The sequence below is a fragment of the Heterodontus francisci genome, chromosome 29 (genome assembly GCF_036365525.1).
Source record: "Heterodontus francisci isolate sHetFra1 chromosome 29, sHetFra1.hap1, whole genome shotgun sequence".
In the NCBI taxonomy this organism is placed as follows: domain Eukaryota; kingdom Metazoa; phylum Chordata; class Chondrichthyes; order Heterodontiformes; family Heterodontidae; genus Heterodontus; species Heterodontus francisci.
Window position 1 is genome coordinate 8,171,699 of NC_090399.1, and position 19,360 is coordinate 8,191,058.

General features: G+C 44.8%; 1 protein-coding gene across 1 annotated transcript in view; it reads right to left on the reverse strand.

The window, feature by feature from the left end:
• Nucleotides 1-19,360, reverse strand: part of LOC137346097 (butyrophilin subfamily 1 member A1-like) — a 129,958-nt gene that overhangs the window by 48,320 nt on the left and 62,278 nt on the right. Inside the window, exon 6 of the mRNA XM_068009393.1 lies at nucleotides 15,067-15,195. Coding sequence (XP_067865494.1) covers nucleotides 15,067-15,195 — 129 coding nt within the window. The remainder of the gene's footprint in view (nucleotides 1-15,066; nucleotides 15,196-19,360) is intronic.

A 19,360-nucleotide genomic window follows, 5' to 3' on the forward strand; every position in this document is an offset into this window, starting at 1 on the left:
GAGGAGGGATGATATGCGAAATGAATCATCAAAGGAGGCCATATGGGTGGAGATCAGAAATAAAAAAGGGGCAGCCACAATACTAGGAGTGTACTACAGACCCACAAATAGTGAGAGGAATATAGATATGTAGGCAAATTTCTGAGTGCAAAAGAGGGCAATAATAGTTGGGGATTTCAACTACCCTAATATCAAATGGGATACAAACAGTGTGAAGGGCACAGGGGGCACAAAATTCTTGAACTGCATTCAAGAGAACTTTTTTAGCCAGCATGTAAGAAGCCCAATGAGAGGGGACGCAATTCTAGATTTAGTCTTCGTTAATGAAGCTGGGCAAGTGGATGAAGTAGCAGAGGGGGTGACCATTTTGGAGACAGTGACCATAATACAGTTAGATTTAGCATTATTGTGGAAAAGGACAAAGATAAAACGGGAGCAAAAGTTCTAAATTGGGGGAAGATAAATGTTATGTTGCTGAGAGGTGATTTGGCAAATGTGGACTGGATACAGCTACTTGAAGGAAAATCAGTGGCAAATCATTGGGAAGCATTCAAAAGTGAGGTTCTACAGGGACAATGAAGACGTGTCCCCACGAAGAAAAAGGCTGGTACTGACAAATCTAGAGCCCACAGTTATCTAGAAGCATACAGTGTAAGATAAAGCAGAAAAAGAAAGCTGATGACAGTCACAAAAAACTTCACACTTTAGAAAGCCTAGAAATTGCAGAGGTGAAGTAAAAAAGGGAATTAGGAAAGTAAAGAGAGGACAGGAAAAAATAGTCAGATAAAATCAAGGAAAACCCAAAGATATTTTTTCAGTACATTAAGAGCAAGAGGATAACTAAGGAAAAGGTAGGGCCTATCAGAGATGTACAAGGTAACTTATTCGTGGATGCAAAAGATGTTGGCAGGGTTCTTAATAAGTACTTTCTCTCTGTCTTCACAAAGGAAAGGGATGATGAAGACATTGTAGTTAAAGAGGAGTGTGAAATATTACATACAATAAGCTTAATGAGAGAGGAAGCACTGGAGGGTCTGACATCCTTGAAAGTGGATAAATCACCAGGGTCGGATGGATTGTGTCATAGGCTGTGCCAGAGGATTAGAGGTCTGTGAACATTGTACCATTGTTCAAAATGGGTGCGAGGGATAGGCCAAATATTTACAGGCCGGTCAATCTGACAGGAAGTTATTAGAATCAATTCTGTGAGATAGGATAAACTGTCACTTAGAAAGGGATAGATTAATCAGGAATAGTCAGCATGGATTTGTTAAGGGAAGGTCGTATTTTACTAACTTAATTGAATTTTTTGAGTAAGTAACAAGGGAGGATTGATGAGGGTAGTGCAGTCGATGTTGTCTACATGGATTTTAGTAAGGCATTTCACAAGGTCCCACATGGCAGACTGGTCAGAAAAGTAAAAGCCCATGGGACAGAGGGAAATGTGGTGAGTTAGATCCAAAATTGGCTCAGTGTACAGGAAACAAAGGGTAATGGTCGACGGATGTTTTTGCGAATGGAAAGGGGTTTCCAGTGATGTTCCACAGGGCTCAGTGTTGGGTCCCTTGCTGTTTGTGGAATATATTAATGATTTGGACTTAAATGTGGGAGGCATGATTGGGAAATTTGCTGATGACACAAAAATTGGCCCTGCAGTTGATCATGAAAAGGATAGTCATAGACTCCAGAATGATAACAATGGTTTGGTTGAGTGGGTGGAAAAGTGGCAAATGGAATTCAATCCAGAGAAGTGTGAGGTAATGCGTTTGGGGAGAGCAAACAAAGCAAGGAGCATGTGGTAGAGGCAGGTTCAATTGAAGCATTCAAAAGGAAATTAGACTGTTACATAAAAAGGAAAAATGTGCAGGGTTACAGTGAGAATGCAGGGGAGTGGCACTAGGTGAATTGCTCATTTGGAGAGCCGGTGCAGACACTATGGGCCGAATGGCCTCCTTCTGCACTATAACGATTCTATAAATATACACTAAACAGGAGGATATTGAGAGGGGTAGAAGAAATGAGAGACCTCATAGTGGGCGGTACTGTGGCGCAGTGGTTAGCACCGCAGCCTCACAGCTCCAGCGACCCGGGTTCAATTCTGGGTACTGCCTGTGCGGAGATTGCAAGTTCTCCCTGTGACTGCATAGGTTTTCCACCGGGTGCTCTGGTTTCCTCCCACGGCCACAGACATGCAGGTTGATAGGTAAATTGGCCATTGTAAAATTGCCCCTAGTGTAGGTAGGTGGTAGGAGAATGGTGGGGATGTGGTAGGAATATGGGATTAATGTAGGATTAGTATAAATGGGTGGTTGTTGGTCGGCACAGACTTGGTGGGCTGAAGGGCCTGTTTCAGTGCTGTATCTCTCTATGACTCTATAAGACGAAGGATGAAATAAAATTGCGGAGTAGAACAGCTTTGTGATAAGGCGAGATGGTGCTTCTGGAGAGAGAGGTCCAGTGTGTACATGTGGCGGTGCATGGCACTGAGTGTGGATCTCAGGATGTGGTGAGAACAGCAGTCCGAGAAATGTTGTATTTCTCGAAGATACCTGTAATCCTGGGTGGATTCAAAACACGAAGGATGAAACTTCAATTGGAATAAGTCCCAAGGTGCTTTGCAGGAGTGTTATCAAACAAATTTCATAATGAGCCATGATAAATTGCCCCTAATATAGGTAGGTGGTAGGGGAATATAGGGACAGGTGAGGATGTGGTAGGAATATGGGATCAGTGTAGGATTAGTATAAATGGGTGGTTAATGGTCGGCACAGACTCGGTGGGCCGAAGGGCCTGTTTCAGTGCTGTATCTCTAAATCAAATCAAAACCTTGGAGTGCATGTCCACAGGTCCCTGAAGGTGGCAGGATAGTTAGATAAAGTGATGAAGAAGGCATATGGAATTCTTTCCTTTACTGGCCGAGGTATAGATAATAAAAGCAGGGATGTGATGCTGGAACTGTATAAAACACTGCTTAGGCCACAGCTGGAGTATTGTGTACAGTTCTGATCACCACATTACATAAAGGACAGAATTGCTCTGGAGAGAGTACAGAGGAGATTTCCATGAATGTTGCCAGGGCTTGAAAATTGCAGCTATGAGGAAAGATTGGATAGGTTAGGGTTGTTTTCCTCAGAACAGAGGAGGCTGAGGGGTGACTTAATTGAGGTAGACAAAATTATGAGGGGCCTAGATAGAGCAGACAGGAAGCACCTGTTTCCCCCAGCGGAGAGGTCAATTACCAGGGGGCACAGATTTAGGTGATTGGCAGAAGAATTAGAGAATCCATGAGGAATAACTTTTTCACCCAGAGGATGGAGAGTGTCTGGAATTCACTGTCAGGAATGGTGATGGAAGCAGAAACCCTCAATTCTTTTAAAAGGTACCTGGACCTGCACCTGAAATGCTGTAACCGGCAAGGCTATTGACCAGGTGCTGGAAGGTGGAATTAGAATGGGCGGCTAGTTTTTTCAGCAGGCGCAGACACTATGAGCTGAATGGCCTCTTTCTGTGCCATAACATTTCTATGGTTCTATGGAATACTATTTGCCATTTATCAGTCCAAACACGTAAGTTGTCCAGGTCTTGCTGCACATAGGCACAGACTGCTCTAGCATCAGAAGTGTTGTAAATGGTACTGAACGCTGTGCAATTATCAGTGAACATCCCGCCTTTTGACCTCATAATGAAGGTAAGGTCATTGATGAAGCATGGTGATGGTCGGCTCTCAGACACTATTCTGAGGAACTCCTGCAGCGATGTCCTGGGGTTGAGATGATTGATATCAAATATGCACAACCATCTTCCTTTGTGCTCGGTATGACTCCAAATAGTGGCAAGTTTTCCCCTAGATTCACATTGACTTCAATTTCGTTAGGGCTCCGTGACGCCACACTTGGTCAAATGCTGCCTTGATGTCATGGGCAGTCACTCTCAGCTCACTTATCTTATCCATCTGAAACTTATTGTGCAACCATTTGTGACATCAGTTTCCCTGTGTCTATTCACAAGTGCCTTTTGGCTGCTGCTCTGAACCTGAACTCCACTTTCTCCTTCCCCTTTTTCCTTATTTCCTCTTTATCTCTCCAAGACCCCTCTCTCCATTCTATTCTCTCGCTAACTTTCCTACCCAGCATGCTCACTGGGGGTTAATCTTCCCAACCTCCTTCCCATCCTACTCACCCCTCCCAACACTGACCCTGTTGTCTCTGCCAGCAGATCAGTTATCACTGCTCCTCTTTTACGAGCTTATTGTGGATGACTGCATTGACATCATGGCCTTGAGGGAAAGCTGGCTGAGGGATGATGTCACCTTCCCCCTAATGAAGACCCCCTCCTGGATATACCTCCCAACACTGACACCGCCAAAGAAAGCTGTGGTGGCTGTGTGGTTCTCATCACCAAATCAGACCCTGGTCTGTCACCTACTCCTCTGGCACCTTTTCCTCATTTGAGCATCTCACCACTCATTTAAAATCCTCATTCTCTATCACCCACCCAAGTACGATGCTAAATTCCTCACCAACATTTCTTATCTTCACTGCTTTCTTCCCTCAGTATCTGCACCAAGCAACTTCTCATCATCACCTCTATCTCAACCTCATCATGCTCTTTCTCCTGAGTTCACTGCCCTCCTAACCTCCCTAGATCTCTCCTCCTACACAGATATGAACTAAGAACAAGAGTAGGCCATTCAGCCCCTTGAGCCTGCTCTGCCATTCCATAAGATCATGACTGATCTGTTTGTGGACTCAATTCCTTTTTCCTCAACCGAGAAGTCTCCCCCCTCCTTTCAGGTGAAGCAGCGATTTACTTGTACGTCATTCAATTTAATATACTGTATTCGCTCCTCTACATTGGGGAGACCAAACGCAGATTGGGTGATCCCTTTGCGGAACACCTTCGCTCAGTCCGCAAGCAGGACCCCGAGCTTCCGGTTGCTTGCCATTTCAACACACCCCACTGCTCGCATGCCCACATCTCTATCCTGGGATTGCTGCAGTGTTCCAGTGAACATCAACGTAAGCTTGAGGAACAGAATCTCATTTACCGACTAGGCACACTGCAGCCTGCCGGACTGAACATTGAGTTCAATTATTTCAGAGCATGACGGACTCCCCCATTTTTATTTTTAGTTATATTTTTTCTTTTTCATTTTTATTTTATTTTAGTTTGTTTCATCATTGTTTTTTTTACCATGTGCCTGCCCACTGTATTTATTTCATGTTTGTGCTTTGGGCTAGGGCTGTTCATTTTTCTGTCAATTCACACCCTCTCTTCAGTAATGCTTTGTCTTTCACCACACCATTATCACACCCTTTGTCTTTGTTCCATGACCTTCTTGTCAGTTATTCTCTGTGACCCTCTGTCCTGTCAACACCTCTTTTGATCTCTTTTGCCCCCCACCCTTCCTTTATTTACTTAATGCTATTACATTTCTAACCTTTGCCAGTTCTGATGAAAGGTCACTGACCTGAAACGTTAACTCTGCTTCTCTCTCCACAGATACTGCCAGACCTGCTGAGTATTTCCAGCATTTTTTGTTTTTATTTCAGATTTCCAGCATCTGCATATTTTGCTTTTATTAAATAAAAGTCGTTGTTGTTTCAATGAGAGAACAGAAGTGTGTGTTTGAATGGCAGATGAAAACCAGACCAGGTTTGGCTGTAAAGGGCTCCAGGTCCAACAGACCTTTTCCTTTGTTCAACCCCAGGCTTTGACAGATTCCCTTTCTCCTTCATTGGGAATTTACTTAATTGATATCCTTTCCACCTCCTGTTCGAGTATTTCCCAATACTGACAAACAGCTCAAGTTAATTTTTTTTTCCTGTCTGGGCAAGGTCCCTTTTACGTTATTGCAAATCACAATATTTAGCCAAGTACCCCCAAACTCAACTTTTCTTTTTTTATTTCAATATTAAATCCAATTATATTTTGCTCAATATTTCACTCACATCCCTCCACATTCTTCCTCCCCTTATAACCCAGAACCCGGTCAAGTAATCCTCCTTTCTTCAGCAGAGTAGTGTGTTGATTAAGAAATTATTCCTAAACTCATGAAAATAATTTTCGACTTTCTCACCACATTTGTTCTCGTCCTGTCTGAATTTTTCCATGATATAAATCTCCTACAATTATAATTCAATTGTGATTATTTGCCTTCAAATTGTCTATAGATTTCATCTTCAATTTACATACACAACTTTAATAAAACATTTTCCAATTCCAGTCTATTTTTTGCATCATTAAAATTTGCTAAAACTGTAATGCAATAGTTATTTGCCGAGTAATCCAAAGGTCCTAACGAATGTTCTGGGGACACGAGTTCAAATCCCACCATGGCAGTTGGTGAATTTAAATTTAATTAATTAATAAATCTGGAATTAAAAGCTAGTCTCAGTAATGGTGACCATGCAACGAGTGGATTGTTATAAAAACCCATCGAGGTCACTGATGTTCTTTAGGAAAGAAAATCTTCCATCGATACACGAACTGGCCGACATGTGACTCCAGACACACAGCTATGTGGTTGACACTTAACTGCCCTCTGAAATGGCCTAGTGAGGCACTCAGCAAACCACTACGGAAAAGTCAAAAAATAAAACCAGACAGAGAACCCAGCTTCAACTTAGGCACCGGAAACTGCAACGATGTACCCTGCCCAGTCAACCAGACAAACTCCTCCTTACTATCTCATGGGGATTTCTGCCAAAGCTGAGAGAGCTGTCCCACAGACTAGCCAAGCAATAGCCTGACATAATCATATACATCGCATCATAGGGCACAGCCAATGTCCCAGAATCCTTCATCACCATCCCTGGGTATGTCCTGTTTCACTGGCAGGACAGACTCAGTGGTGGCAGCACAGTGGGAGGAAGTTGCCCTGGGAGTCCACAACAAGAACTCTGGATCTCATGAAGTCACATGGCATTAGGTCAAACATGGTCAAGAAAACCTCCTGCTGATTACCATACACTGTCCTCCCTCAAATGAATCAGTACTCCTCCATTTTGAACATCACTTGGAAGAAGCACTGAGGGTAGCAAGGGCACAGAATGTACCGAGTGGGGGACTCCAAATCCCATTACAAAGAGTGGCTCAGTGGTACCACTACTGACTGAGTGGGCTGAGTTCAGAAGGATGTAGCTACCAGACCGGGCCTGCAGCAGGTGGTGAGGGAACCAACAAGGGGGAAAACATGCTTGACATCGCCCTCGTTAATCTCCCAATCGCAGACACATCTGTCCATGACAGTATTGGTAGGAGTGGTCACCTCACAGTCCTTGTGGAGACAAAGTCCCGACTTCACACTGAGGATACCATCCATCATGTTGTGTGGCACTAACACTGTGCTAAATGGGATAGATTCATAATAGATCTAACAGCTCATAACTGGGCATCCATGAGACGCTGTGGGCCATCAGCAGCAACAGAATTATATTCATCCACAATTATAATCTCATGGCCTGGCAAATCCCTCACTCCACCAGTACCATCAAGTCAGCAGATCAACCCTGGTTCAATAAGGAGTGCAGGAGAACATGCCAGGAACAGCACCAGGCATGTTTAAAATTGAGGTGTCATCCTGGTGAAGCAACAACACAGGACCACACGCACGGTAATCAGCAGAAGCAGCATGTGACAGACAGAGCTGAGCGATCGCACAACCAATGGATCACATCAAAGCTCTACAGTCCTGCCACATCCAGTCCAGAATGGTGGTGGGCAATGAAACAATTAACTGGAGGAGGTGGCTCCAGAAACATCCCCATTCTCAATGATGGAGGAGCCCAGTACCTCAGTGTAAAAGATGAGGCTGAAGTATTGTTAACCATCTACAGCCAGAAGTGCCGAGTGTATCATCCATCTTGGCCTCCTCCTAAGGTCCCAGTATCACAGATACCAGTCTTCAGCCAATTTGATTCATTCCACATGATATCAAGAAACAGCTGAAGGTACCGGATACAGCAAAGGCTATGACAACATCCCAGCAATAGTACTGAAGTATTGTGCTCCACAACTAGTTGCACCCCCCGTTAAGCTATTCCAGTACAGCTATAACACTGGCATTGATCCAACAACATGCAAAATTGCCCGGGTATGTCCTGTCAACAAAAAAACAGGAAAAATCCAATCTGATCAATTATCGCCCTCGCAGTCTGCTCTCAATCCTCGACAAAGTGATGGAAGGTGTCGTCAACAGTACTATCAAGAAGCACTTACACAGCAACAAGCTGCTCAGCAATGCTCAATTTTGGTCCCGCCAGGGCCACTCAGCTCCAGAACTCATTACAGCCTTGGTCCAAACATGCATGAAAGAGCTCAATTCAAGAGGTGAGCAGAGAGTGACTGCATTTGACATCAAAGCAGCATTTGACTGAGTATGGCATTAAGGAGCAAATGCAAACTTGAACTCAATGGGAATCAGGGGGAAAACTCTCCCCTAGCTGGAGTCATACTTATCATAAAGGAAGATGGTTGTGGTTGTTGGAGGTCAATTATCTCAGCTCCAGGACATCACTGCAGGAGGTCCGAGGGTAGTGTCTTAGGCCCAACCATCTTCAGCTGCTTCATCAAAGACCTTCCTTCAATCATAAGGTCGCTGATGACCTGAAGACTGAAGAGGCAGTCGGCGGACCTGGGAGGAGGCGGAACCCACAAATCAAGAGCGGGGCCCTTACTTACCTGGGAGAGCGGACAGGCAGTCAGTGGCTGCGGCCTGAGGTCAGTCCGAGCTGGGATTGAAAAGTGAAAAAACCTAACAGTAACATCACGGGAAATCCGTAAACTGATTGGGTGGTGAATAATAACTGTTAGTTAGTGCCTGTAAATAGCTGAAAATCAGAGAAAAAAGTTTTTTTTTTAAACCCTCAAATAGCTACCTTACAAGTGGTAAGGTTAGTACTATGAAGGTTTTAGTTGGTGTAATTTATTAGTAATTACTAATTCGAAAGTGCTGTTTGGACAGAGTGAGGCTGAGTGATGTGTGAGGGACTTCACTGACTAGGGGAAGGAGGTGCTCTTTGGTCCCTTTCTTTCCTTTTCTGCCTTTTCAGCCTCCATGGTACAGGGGAAGAAGCTGATTGGCCAGTAACTGGGAAGTTATTCTCCTTATTATACTTGCAGTGATTAATTTGTAAAGCTAAGGCATGGCAGGGTAGCTCTGTCCAGTGGAATGTGCCTCCTGTGCTATGTGGGAAGTCGTGGACACGCCATGTCTCCTTGACAAACACATTCCCAGGAAGTGTCACCAGCTGCAGAAACTTGAGCTCCAGGTTTCGGAACTCAAGCGGCGGCTGGAGTCACTGTGGCGTATCCGTGAGGCAGAGAACTACATGATAGCATGTTTCAGGAAGTAGTCACCCTGTTGCTTAAGAGAGCACAGACAGAGAGGGACTGTGTGGCTGTCAGACAGTCAAGAAGGTCAAGGCAGGTAGTGCAGGAGTCCCCGGAGGGTATCCCACTTTCTAACCGGTATTCAGTTCTGAGCACCGATGGGAGAGAGGATTCCTCTGGAGAGTGCAATGAGTGTCATGACCAGAGCACTATGGGTAGCTCAGCTGTGCAGGGAGGGAGGAGAAAAGACGAGAGAAATACTGGTAATGGATTCTATAGTTAGGGGAACAGACAGGTGTTTCTGTGGTCACAGACGTGATTCCAGGATGGTATGTTGCCTCCTGGTGCAAGGGTCATGAACATCACCGAACAGCTACAGGCCATTCTGGAGGATGAGGGTGCACAATCAGAGGTTGTGGTCCACATTGGTATCAATGATATAGGTATCATGATATAGGTCCTGCAGGCTGAGTTTCGGGAGTTAGGAAAGAGATTAGCAAGCAAAGCCACTTGCTAGTGTATGGAAACAGGAGAATACACCAGATAAATGCGTGGCTGGAGAGATGGTGCAGGAGGGAGGGCTTCAGATTTCTGGGGCTTTGGGACCGGTTCTAGGGAAGGTGGGACCTATACAAGCCGAACGGTCTATACCTGAACAGGACTGGGACAAATATCCTCGCAGGATTTGCTAATGCTGTTGGAGACAGTTTAAATTAGTTTGGCAGGGGGATGGGAACCTGAGCACAGGCTTAGATAGGACAAATTCAGAGCAGGGAACGGGAGGCAGAAAATTAGTGAGTGACTCAAAGACAGAAGAAGCAAAGGTTAAAAAGTGTACAGCACAGGAATTTGGCAGTGTTAAAAGGTATTTATTTAAATGCAAGGAATAGAGTAAATAAAGTCGATGAACTGATGAACTGAGGGCACAGATAGACACATGGCAACACAATATCATTGCTAGAACGGAAACTTGGCTTAAAGATGGGCAAAAATGGCAGCTCACCGTCCCTGGATATAGAGTTTTCAGGCGAGATAGAGAGTGGGATAAAAAGGAGGTGCAGCATTATTGGTTAAGGAATCAATAACAGCTGTCAGGAGGGATGATATGCGAAGTGAATCACTGAATGAGGCCATATGGGTGGAGCTCAGAAATAAAAAAGGGACAGCCACACTACTAGGAGTGTACTATAGATCCACAAATAGTGAGAGGGAGATAGAAGAACAAAAATGTAGGCAAAGAGTGCAAATACAATAGGGCAATAATAGTTGGGGATTTCAACTACCCTAATATCAACTGAGATACAAACTGCGTGAAGGGCACAAAATTCTTGAACTGCATTCGAGAGTACTTTTTCAGCCAGCGCGTAACAAGCCCAATGAGAGAGGGCGCAATTCTAGATTTAGTCTTACAAAATGAAGGTGGGCAAGTGGATGAAGTAGCAGTGGGTGACCATTTTGGAAATAGTGACCATATTACAGTTAGATATAGTAAGCATAGTGATGGAAAAGGACAAAGATAAAACAGGAGTAAAAGTTCTAAATTGGGGGAAGGCAAATTTTACAAAGCTGAGAGGTGATCTGGCAAAAGTGGACTGGATACGGCTAGTTGAGGGAAAATCAGTGGCAAACCAGTGAGAGGCATTCAAAAACGAGTTTCTATAGGCACAGCGTAGACATGTCCCCAAAAAGATAAAAGATGGTATGGCCAAATCTAGAGCCCCCCAGCTTACAGGGTAAGATAAAACAGAAAAAGAAAGTTTATGACGGTCACAAAAAACACAACACTTTAGAAAGTGCAGGGGTGAAGTAAAAAAGGAAATCAGAAAAGCAAAGAGAGGTCATGAACAATTATTGGAGGTAAAATCAAGGAAAACCCCAAAGTTGTTTATCTGTACATGAAGAGCAAGAGGATAACTAAGGAAAGGGTAGGGCCTATCAGAGATGTACAAGGGAACTTATACATAGATGCAGATGTAGTAGACTCGCCAACTTTAAGGGCATTTAAGTGGTCATTGGATAGACATATGGATGTAAATGGAATAGTGTAGGTCAGATGATCGGCGCAACATCGAGGGCCGAAGGGCCTGTACTGCGCTGTAATATTCTAATTCTAATTCTAATTCTAATGTGGGCAGGGCTCTTAATGAGTACTTTGTCTCTGAATTCACAAATGAGAGGGATGTTGCAGACATTGTAGTTAAAGAGGAGGAGTATGAAATAATAGATACGATAAGCTAATGAGAGAGGAAGTACTAGAGGGTCAGACATTCTTGAAAGTGGATAAGTCACCAGGGCCGGATGGATTGTATCCCAGGCTGTTACAGGAAGCCAGGAAGGAAATAGCAGATGCTCTGAGAATCATCTTCAAATCCTCACTAGATACTGGCGAGATACCAGAGGATGGGCGGCCTGCGAACATTGTACCATTCTTTAAAAAGGGTCCAAGGGATTGACCAAATAATTATAGGCCGGTCAGTCTGACCTCGGTGGTGGGCAACTTATCAGCATCAATTCTGAGAGATAGGATGAACGTCTACTTAGAAAGGCACGGATTAATCAGGGATAGTCAGCATGGATTTGTTAAGGGAAGGTCGTGTTTTACTAAAATGAATTTTTTGAGGAAGTGACGGGGAGAATTGATGAGGGTAGTGCAGTGGATGTGGTCTACATGGATTTTAGGAAGGCATCTGACAAGGTTTCGCATGGCAGACTGGTCAGTAAAATAAAAGCCCATGGGATACAGGGGAATGTGGCAGGTTGGATCCAAAATTGTCTCAGTGACAGGAAACAAAGGGTAATGGTCAACGGATGTTTTTGTGAATGGAAAGCTGTTTCCAGTGGCATTCCACAGGGCTCAGTGTTGGGTCCCTCGCTATTTGTGATATATATTAATGATTTGGACTTAAATGTGGGAGGCATGATTGGGAAATTTGCAGATGACACAAAAATTGGCCATGTAATTGATAGTGAAGAGGATAGCTGGAGACCCCAACATGATATCAATGGTTTGGTTGAGTGGGTGGAAAAGTGGCAAATGGAATTCAATCCAGAGAAGTGTGAGGTAATGCATTTAGGGAGGGAAAACAAAGTGAGGGAATACACAATAAACAGGAGGATATTGTGAGGGGTAGAAGAAGTGAGAGACCTTGGAGCACATGTCCATAGGTCCCTGAAGGTGGCAGGATAGGTAGATAAAGTGGTGAAGAAGGCAAATGGAATGCTTTCCTTTATTGGTCAATATGATGTAATTCTGACACTGTATATAACGCTGGTTCGGCCACAGCTGAAGTATTGTGTATAGTTCTGGTCACCACATTACAGGAAGGACATAATTGCTCCAGAGAGAGCACAGAGAAAATTTACCAAGAATGTTACCAAGGCTTGAAAATTGCAGCTTTGAGGAAAGATTGGATTGGCTAGGGTTGTTTTCTTTGGAACAGAGGAGGCTGAGGGGTGACTTAATTGAGGTGTACAAAATTATGAGGGGCCTAGATAGAGTAGACAGGAAGGACCTGTTTCCCGTAGCGGAGAGGTCAGTTACCAGGGGAAACACATTTAAGGTGATTGGTAGAAGGATTAGAGGGGACATGAGGAAATTCTTTATCACCCAGAGGGTGGTCAGTGTCTGGAATTCACTGCCTGGATTGGTGGTGGAAGCAGAAACCGTCAACTCATTTAAAAGGTACCTGGACAGGTAGCTGAAGTGCTGTAAGCTGCAAGGCTACAGACCAGGTGCTGGAAGGTGGGATTAGATTGGGTGGCTAGTTTTTATTTAGCCAGCACAGACACGATGGGCTGAATGGCTTCCTTTTGTGCCGTAACCTTTCTATAGTTCTATGGATTGCACAGTGTTCAGTACCATTCACTACTCCTCAGATACTGAAATAATCCGTGTCCACATGCAGCAAGACCTGGTCAACATTCAGGCTTGGGCTGATAAGTGGCAAGTGCCATTCATGCCACACAAGTGCCAGGCAATGGCCATCTTCAACAAGAAAGAATCTAACCACGTCCCCTTGACATTCAATGACATGACGATCGCTGAATCCCCCAACATTAACATTCTAAGGCTGTTACCACTGATCAGAAAGTTAACTGGGCCAGCCATATAAATCCTGTAGCTGCAGGAGCAGGTCAGAGGCTGGGAAGTCTGCAGCAAGTAATCCACCTCCTGTCCCCCTTAGCCTGTCCACCATCTACAAGGCACAAGTCAGAAGGATGATGGAATACTCTCCACGTGCCTGGATGAGTGCAGCTCCAACAACACTCAAGAAGCTCAACACCATACAGGACAAACAAGGCCACTTGATGGGCAGCCCATCCACCAACATAGAAATGTACTCCCTCTACCACTGGCACACAGTGGCAGCAGTGTGTATCATCTATAAGATGCACTGCAGCAACTCGCCAAGGTTACTTCCATAGTACCTTCTGAACCTACAACCTCTACCATCTAGAACAGAGGTGCCCAACCTTTTTGTGTGGGGGGCCACATTATAGTTTTTGTCATACGCAGGGGGCCAGTAAGAAAATTTCAGAAAGTTAAAAGCATTAAAAATGTATCTTAATGCAATCAAAACAACAAAGATGCATTTTTGTGAAGAAGCTTTAAATGAGAAGACTAATTTATTGACTTACTTTCTCATCACTATGTTGAACACCGATTTAGCGACATACTTGGCATTGTTTTTGCTTGCATAAGTAGTCACTCTCTGTCCACACACTTGATGTAACAAGGCGGAATATTCCAAATTGATGTCCCATCAGGAGTGATCTTCATCTCTTCCCTCTCTCTCCCCCACTTTTCAACTCTCTCTCTCTTCCTCTCCCTCCCCCCATCTCTCTCCTCCCTCCCTCTCTCCCCTCCGTCTCACCCTGTCTCCTTCTCCCTTCCCTCTCTCTCCCCCCTCCAACTCTGTTTCTCTCCTCGCCTGCCTCTCTCCCCCCTTCCCTCTCCCCCTTTTCCTCTCTCTCTCCTCCCTTCCCTCTCCCATGTCTCTCCCAGACCCCTCTCTGTCTTTCTTTCTCTCTCCTGCCTCCCTCTCTGTCTCCCTCTCCCCCACCATGTCTCTCGCTACCCCCATGTTTCTCTCTCTCCCCCATGTCTGTCTCTCTCCCCCCGCTTTCCTTCTGTGTGGGTCTCTCACTCCCCGCTCCCTACTGCTCTGCCTGTGCATTCACCATAAATGTGGATAATACAGGCAGGTGTGAACACTGCACTCTGCTGGTTGCAGCCACGTTGTGTGGGAGCAGGGTCCTAACAAACTGATAGCTGCCTGCTGAGGTGCCTGACATTCTAGCAGTTTACATCAAGGGCCGGATGGAAACCTTTGGAGGGTTCGACTCTGGTCCGCAGGCCATACATTGGACAACCATGATATAGAAGGACATGGGCAGTATCTGCGCGGGAAATCCACCACCTGTAATTTCCCTCCAAGCCACACACCATCCTGACTTGCAACTATATCACCGTTCCTTCACTGTCACTGGGTCAAAATCCTGGAACACTCTTCCTAACAGCACTGTGGGTGTACCTACCTCACATGGACTGCAGAGGTTCAAGAAGGCAGTTCACCACCTCCTTCTCAAGAGCAATTAGGGATGGGCAACACATTCTGACCTTTGCAGTGATGCTCACATCCCATGAAAGAATAAAAAAAATTATCCTCAATTTGTTCTCAAATTTCATGTTTTATAGACCTTTTTGATACAATAATGTATTTGTGCTCCTACCTTTAATCTTTTTATCTTCTTTTCTGTGAACCATTAGATCAACAGCAGCAGCTGTAATCACAAGGCCTGCAACCACCCAGAAAATTACCAGCCAGGCATTGACCACATTGACTTTAGGGAAGAACTCATCTAAGGAAAAAAAAACACAGAATTAGTACCTGGCTTGTGGTACCGAATACTGTGTAACAAACATTCGGTTCTTAGAATAGGAAAGTTACAGCACAGAAGGAGGCCATTCAGCCTGTCATGTCGGTGTCAGCCGAATAAGCTAACCACCCAATCTAATCCCATCTTCCAGCACCTGGTCCATAGCCTTGCAGGTTCCAGCACTTCAGGTGCAGGTCCAGGTACCTTTTAAATGAGTTGAGGGTTTCTGCCTCCACCACCGTTCCGGGCAGTGAATTCCAGACACTCACCACCCTCCGGGTAAAAAAGGTTTTCCTCATGTCCCTTCTAATCCTTCTACCGATCACCTTAAATCTGTGCCCCCTGGTAATTGACCTCTCCACTAGGGGAAACAGGTCCTTCCTGTCTACTCTATCTAGGCTCCTCACAATTTTGTACACCTCAATTAATTTACCCCTCAGCCTCCTCTGTTCTAAGGAAAACAACCCTAGCCTATCCAATCTTTCCTCATAGCTGCTACTTTCAAGCCCTGGCAACATTCTTGTAAATCTCCTCTGTACTCTCTCCAGTGCAATTATGTCCTTTCTGTAATGTGACCAGAACTGTACGCAATACTCCAACTGTGGACTAACCAGCGTTTTATACAGTTCCAGCAATACATCCTTGCTTTTGTATTCTACACCTCGGCCAATAAAGGAAAGCATTCCAGAAGTCTTCTTCACTACTCTATCTACCTGTCCTGCCACCTTCAGGGACCTGTGGGCATTCCAAGGTCTCTCACTTCTTCTAACCCTCTCAATATCCTCCCGTTTATTGTGTATTCTCTCGCTTTGTTTGCTCTCCCCAAATGCATTACCTCACACTTCTCTGGACCGAATTCCATTTGCCACTTTCCGCCCAAACCATTGATATCATTCTGGAGTAGAGAGCGATCCTCTTCACTATCAACTACACGGCCAATTTTTGTGTCATCAACAAATTTCCCAATCATGCCTCCCACATTTAAGTGCAAATCATTAATATATACCACAAACAGCAAGGGACCCAACCTTGAGCCCTGTGGAACATCACTAGAAACAGCTTTCCATTCACAAAAAGATAAACTAAGTCAGTCTGGAGGACAGAGAAAATATAGACCTGTTACGGCACAAGTGAATAATGCAAGACTGGATTGTATCTATTTTAATGCAAGGAGTCTTACTAGGAAGGCAGATGAATTGAGGGTATTGATTAACACATGGGAATATGATATTATTGCTATCACAGAGACATGGTTGAGGGGAGGACAGGACTGGCAGCTCAATATCCCAGGGTATAAAATCTTCAGGAGTGATAGGGGAGGGTGTAAAAGGCGAGGTGGCATTGCACTGTTGATCAAGGAGTCAATGACTGCATTAAGCAGGGATGACTTCTTAGAAGGTTGCTCTAATGATGCCATATGGGTAGATCTTAAAAACAAAAAGTGGGCAATCACTGGGCTGGGAGTGAACTACAGGCCTCCAAACAGTCATGGAGAGATAGAGGATCAGATATGTAGGCAAATCTCAGAGAGGTGTGAAAATAATAGGGAATAATAGTAGTGGAGTTCAACTTCCCCAAGATTAGAGGGGATAGTATTACTGCAAAAGGCTTAAAGGGGGTGGAATTCTTAAAGTGCATTCAAGAGAGCTTTTTGAGCGAGCACATAGAGAGTCCGACAAGAGAAGGGGTGATACTGGACCTAATATTAGGGAATGAAGCTGGACAAGTGGTAGAAGTGGCAGTGGGGGACCATTTCGGGGATAGTGACCATAACTCTGTAAGATTTAAGATAGTTATGGAAAAGGACAAAGAGGGACCAGAAATAAAAGTGGGGGAAGGCAGATTTTTTTTTTAGATTAGAGATACAGCACTGAAACAGGCCCTTCGGCCCACCGAGTCTGTGCCGAACATCAACCACCCATTTATACTAATCCTACACTAATCCCATATTCCTACCAAACATCCCCACCTGTCTCCATATTTCCCTACCACCTACCTATACGAGTGACAATTTATAATGGCCAATTTACCTATCAACCTGCAAGTCTTTTGGCTTGTGGGAGGAAACCGGAGCACCCGGAGAAAACCCACGCAGACACAGGGAGAACTTGCAAACTCCACACAGGCAGTACCCGGAATCGAACCCGGGTCCCTGGAGCTGTGAGGCTGCGGTGCTAACCACTGCGCCACTGTGCCACCCTATGATAAAACAGGATCTGGCCAAAGTGGACTGGGAGCAGCTTCTTGTCGGAAAGTCTACATCAGACCAGTGGGAGTCATTCAGAAAAGAAATAGTGAGAGTTCAGGTCCAACATGTTCCCGTAAAGGTGAAGAGTAGGACCAACAAGTCCAGGGAACCCTGGATGTCAAGGGATATAGAGGATTGGATCGGTAAAAAAAGGAGGCTTATGGCAGATTCAGAACGCTGAAAACAGCGGAGGCCCTAGAGGATTATAGAAAGTGTAGGGGGGTACTTAAAAAAGTAATTAGGAGAGTGAAGAGGGGACATGAAAAAAACACTGGCAGACAAGATAAAGGGAAATCCCAAGGGGTTTTATAAGTATTTTAAGGACAAGAGGATAACCAGGGAAAGAGTAGAGCCCATTAAGGATCAAAGTGGAAATCTGTGTGTGGAGCCGGAGGACATAGGTGAGGTTTTAAATGATTACTTTTCATCGGTGTTCACTATGGAGAAGGACGATGTAGATGTGGAGATCAGAGAGGGGGATTGGGATATACTTGAACAAATTAGCATTGAAAGGGAGGAAATATTAGTTGTTTTAGCAGGTTTAAAGGTGGATAAATCCCCAGACCCAGATGAGATGTATCCCAGGCTGTTATGTGAGGCAATGGAGGTGATAGCAGGGGCTCTGACACAAATTTTCAAATCCTCTCTGGCCACAGGGAGAGGTACCAGAGGACTGGAGGACAGCAAATGTGGTACCATTATTCAAGAAGGGTAGCAGGGATAAACCAGGTAATTACAGGCCAGTGAGTCGAACATCAGTGGTAGGGAAACTATTGGAAAAAATTCTGAGGGACAGGATAATCTCCACTTGGAGAGGCAGGGATTAATCAGGGATCGTCAGCATGGCTTTCTCAGGGGGAGATCGTGTCTCACTAACTTGATTGAATTTTTCAAGGAAATGACTAGATGTGTGGATGAGGGTAAAGCAGTTGATGTAGTCTACATGGACTTCAGTAAGGTTTTTGAAAAGGTCCTGCATGGGAGATTGGTTAAGAAGGTAAGAGCCCATGGGTTCCAGGGCAATTTGGCAAATTAGTTCCAAACCTGGCTCAGTGGAATGGGGCAGAGGGTGATGGTCGAGGGCTGTTTTTACGAATGGAGGCCTGTGACCAGTGGTGTACCGCAAGGATCAGTGCTGGGACCCTTGCTGTTTGTAGTGTACATTAATGATTTAGCTTTGAATATAGGAGTTATGATCAGTAAGTTCGCAGATGACACCAAAATTGGTGGTCGTAAATAGAGAAGCGGAGAGCCTTAGATTACAGGACGATCTAGATGGGCTGGTAAGATGGGCGAAGCTGTGGCAGATAGAATTTAATCCTGAGAAGTGTGAGGTGATGCACTTTGGGAGGACTAACAAGGCAAGAGAATATACAATGGATGGTAGGATCCTAGGAAGTACAGAGGGTCAAAGGGACCTTGGTGTACTTGTCCATAGATCTCTGAAGAAAGCAGCACAGGTAGATAAGGTGGTTAGGAAGGCATATGGGATACTTGCCTTTATTAGCCGTGGCATAGAATATGAGAGCAGGGAGGTTATGATGGAGCTGTACAAAATGCTAGTTAGGCCATAGCTGGAATACTGTGTACAGTTCTGGTCACCACACTATAGGAAGGATGTGATTGCACTGGAGAGGGTGCAGAGCAGATTCACCAGGATGTTGCCTGGGCTGGAGCATTTCAGCTATGAAGAGAGACTGGATAGGCTAGGGTTGTTTTCCTTGGAGCGGAAAAGGCTGAGGGGGAACATGATTGAGGTATGCAAAATTATGAGGTGCATTGATAGGTTAGATAGAAAGAAACGTTTTCCCTTAGCAGAGAGGTCAATCACCAGGGGGCACAGATTTAAGGTAAGGGGCAGGAGGTTTAGAAGGGAGTTGAGGAAACAATTTTTCACCC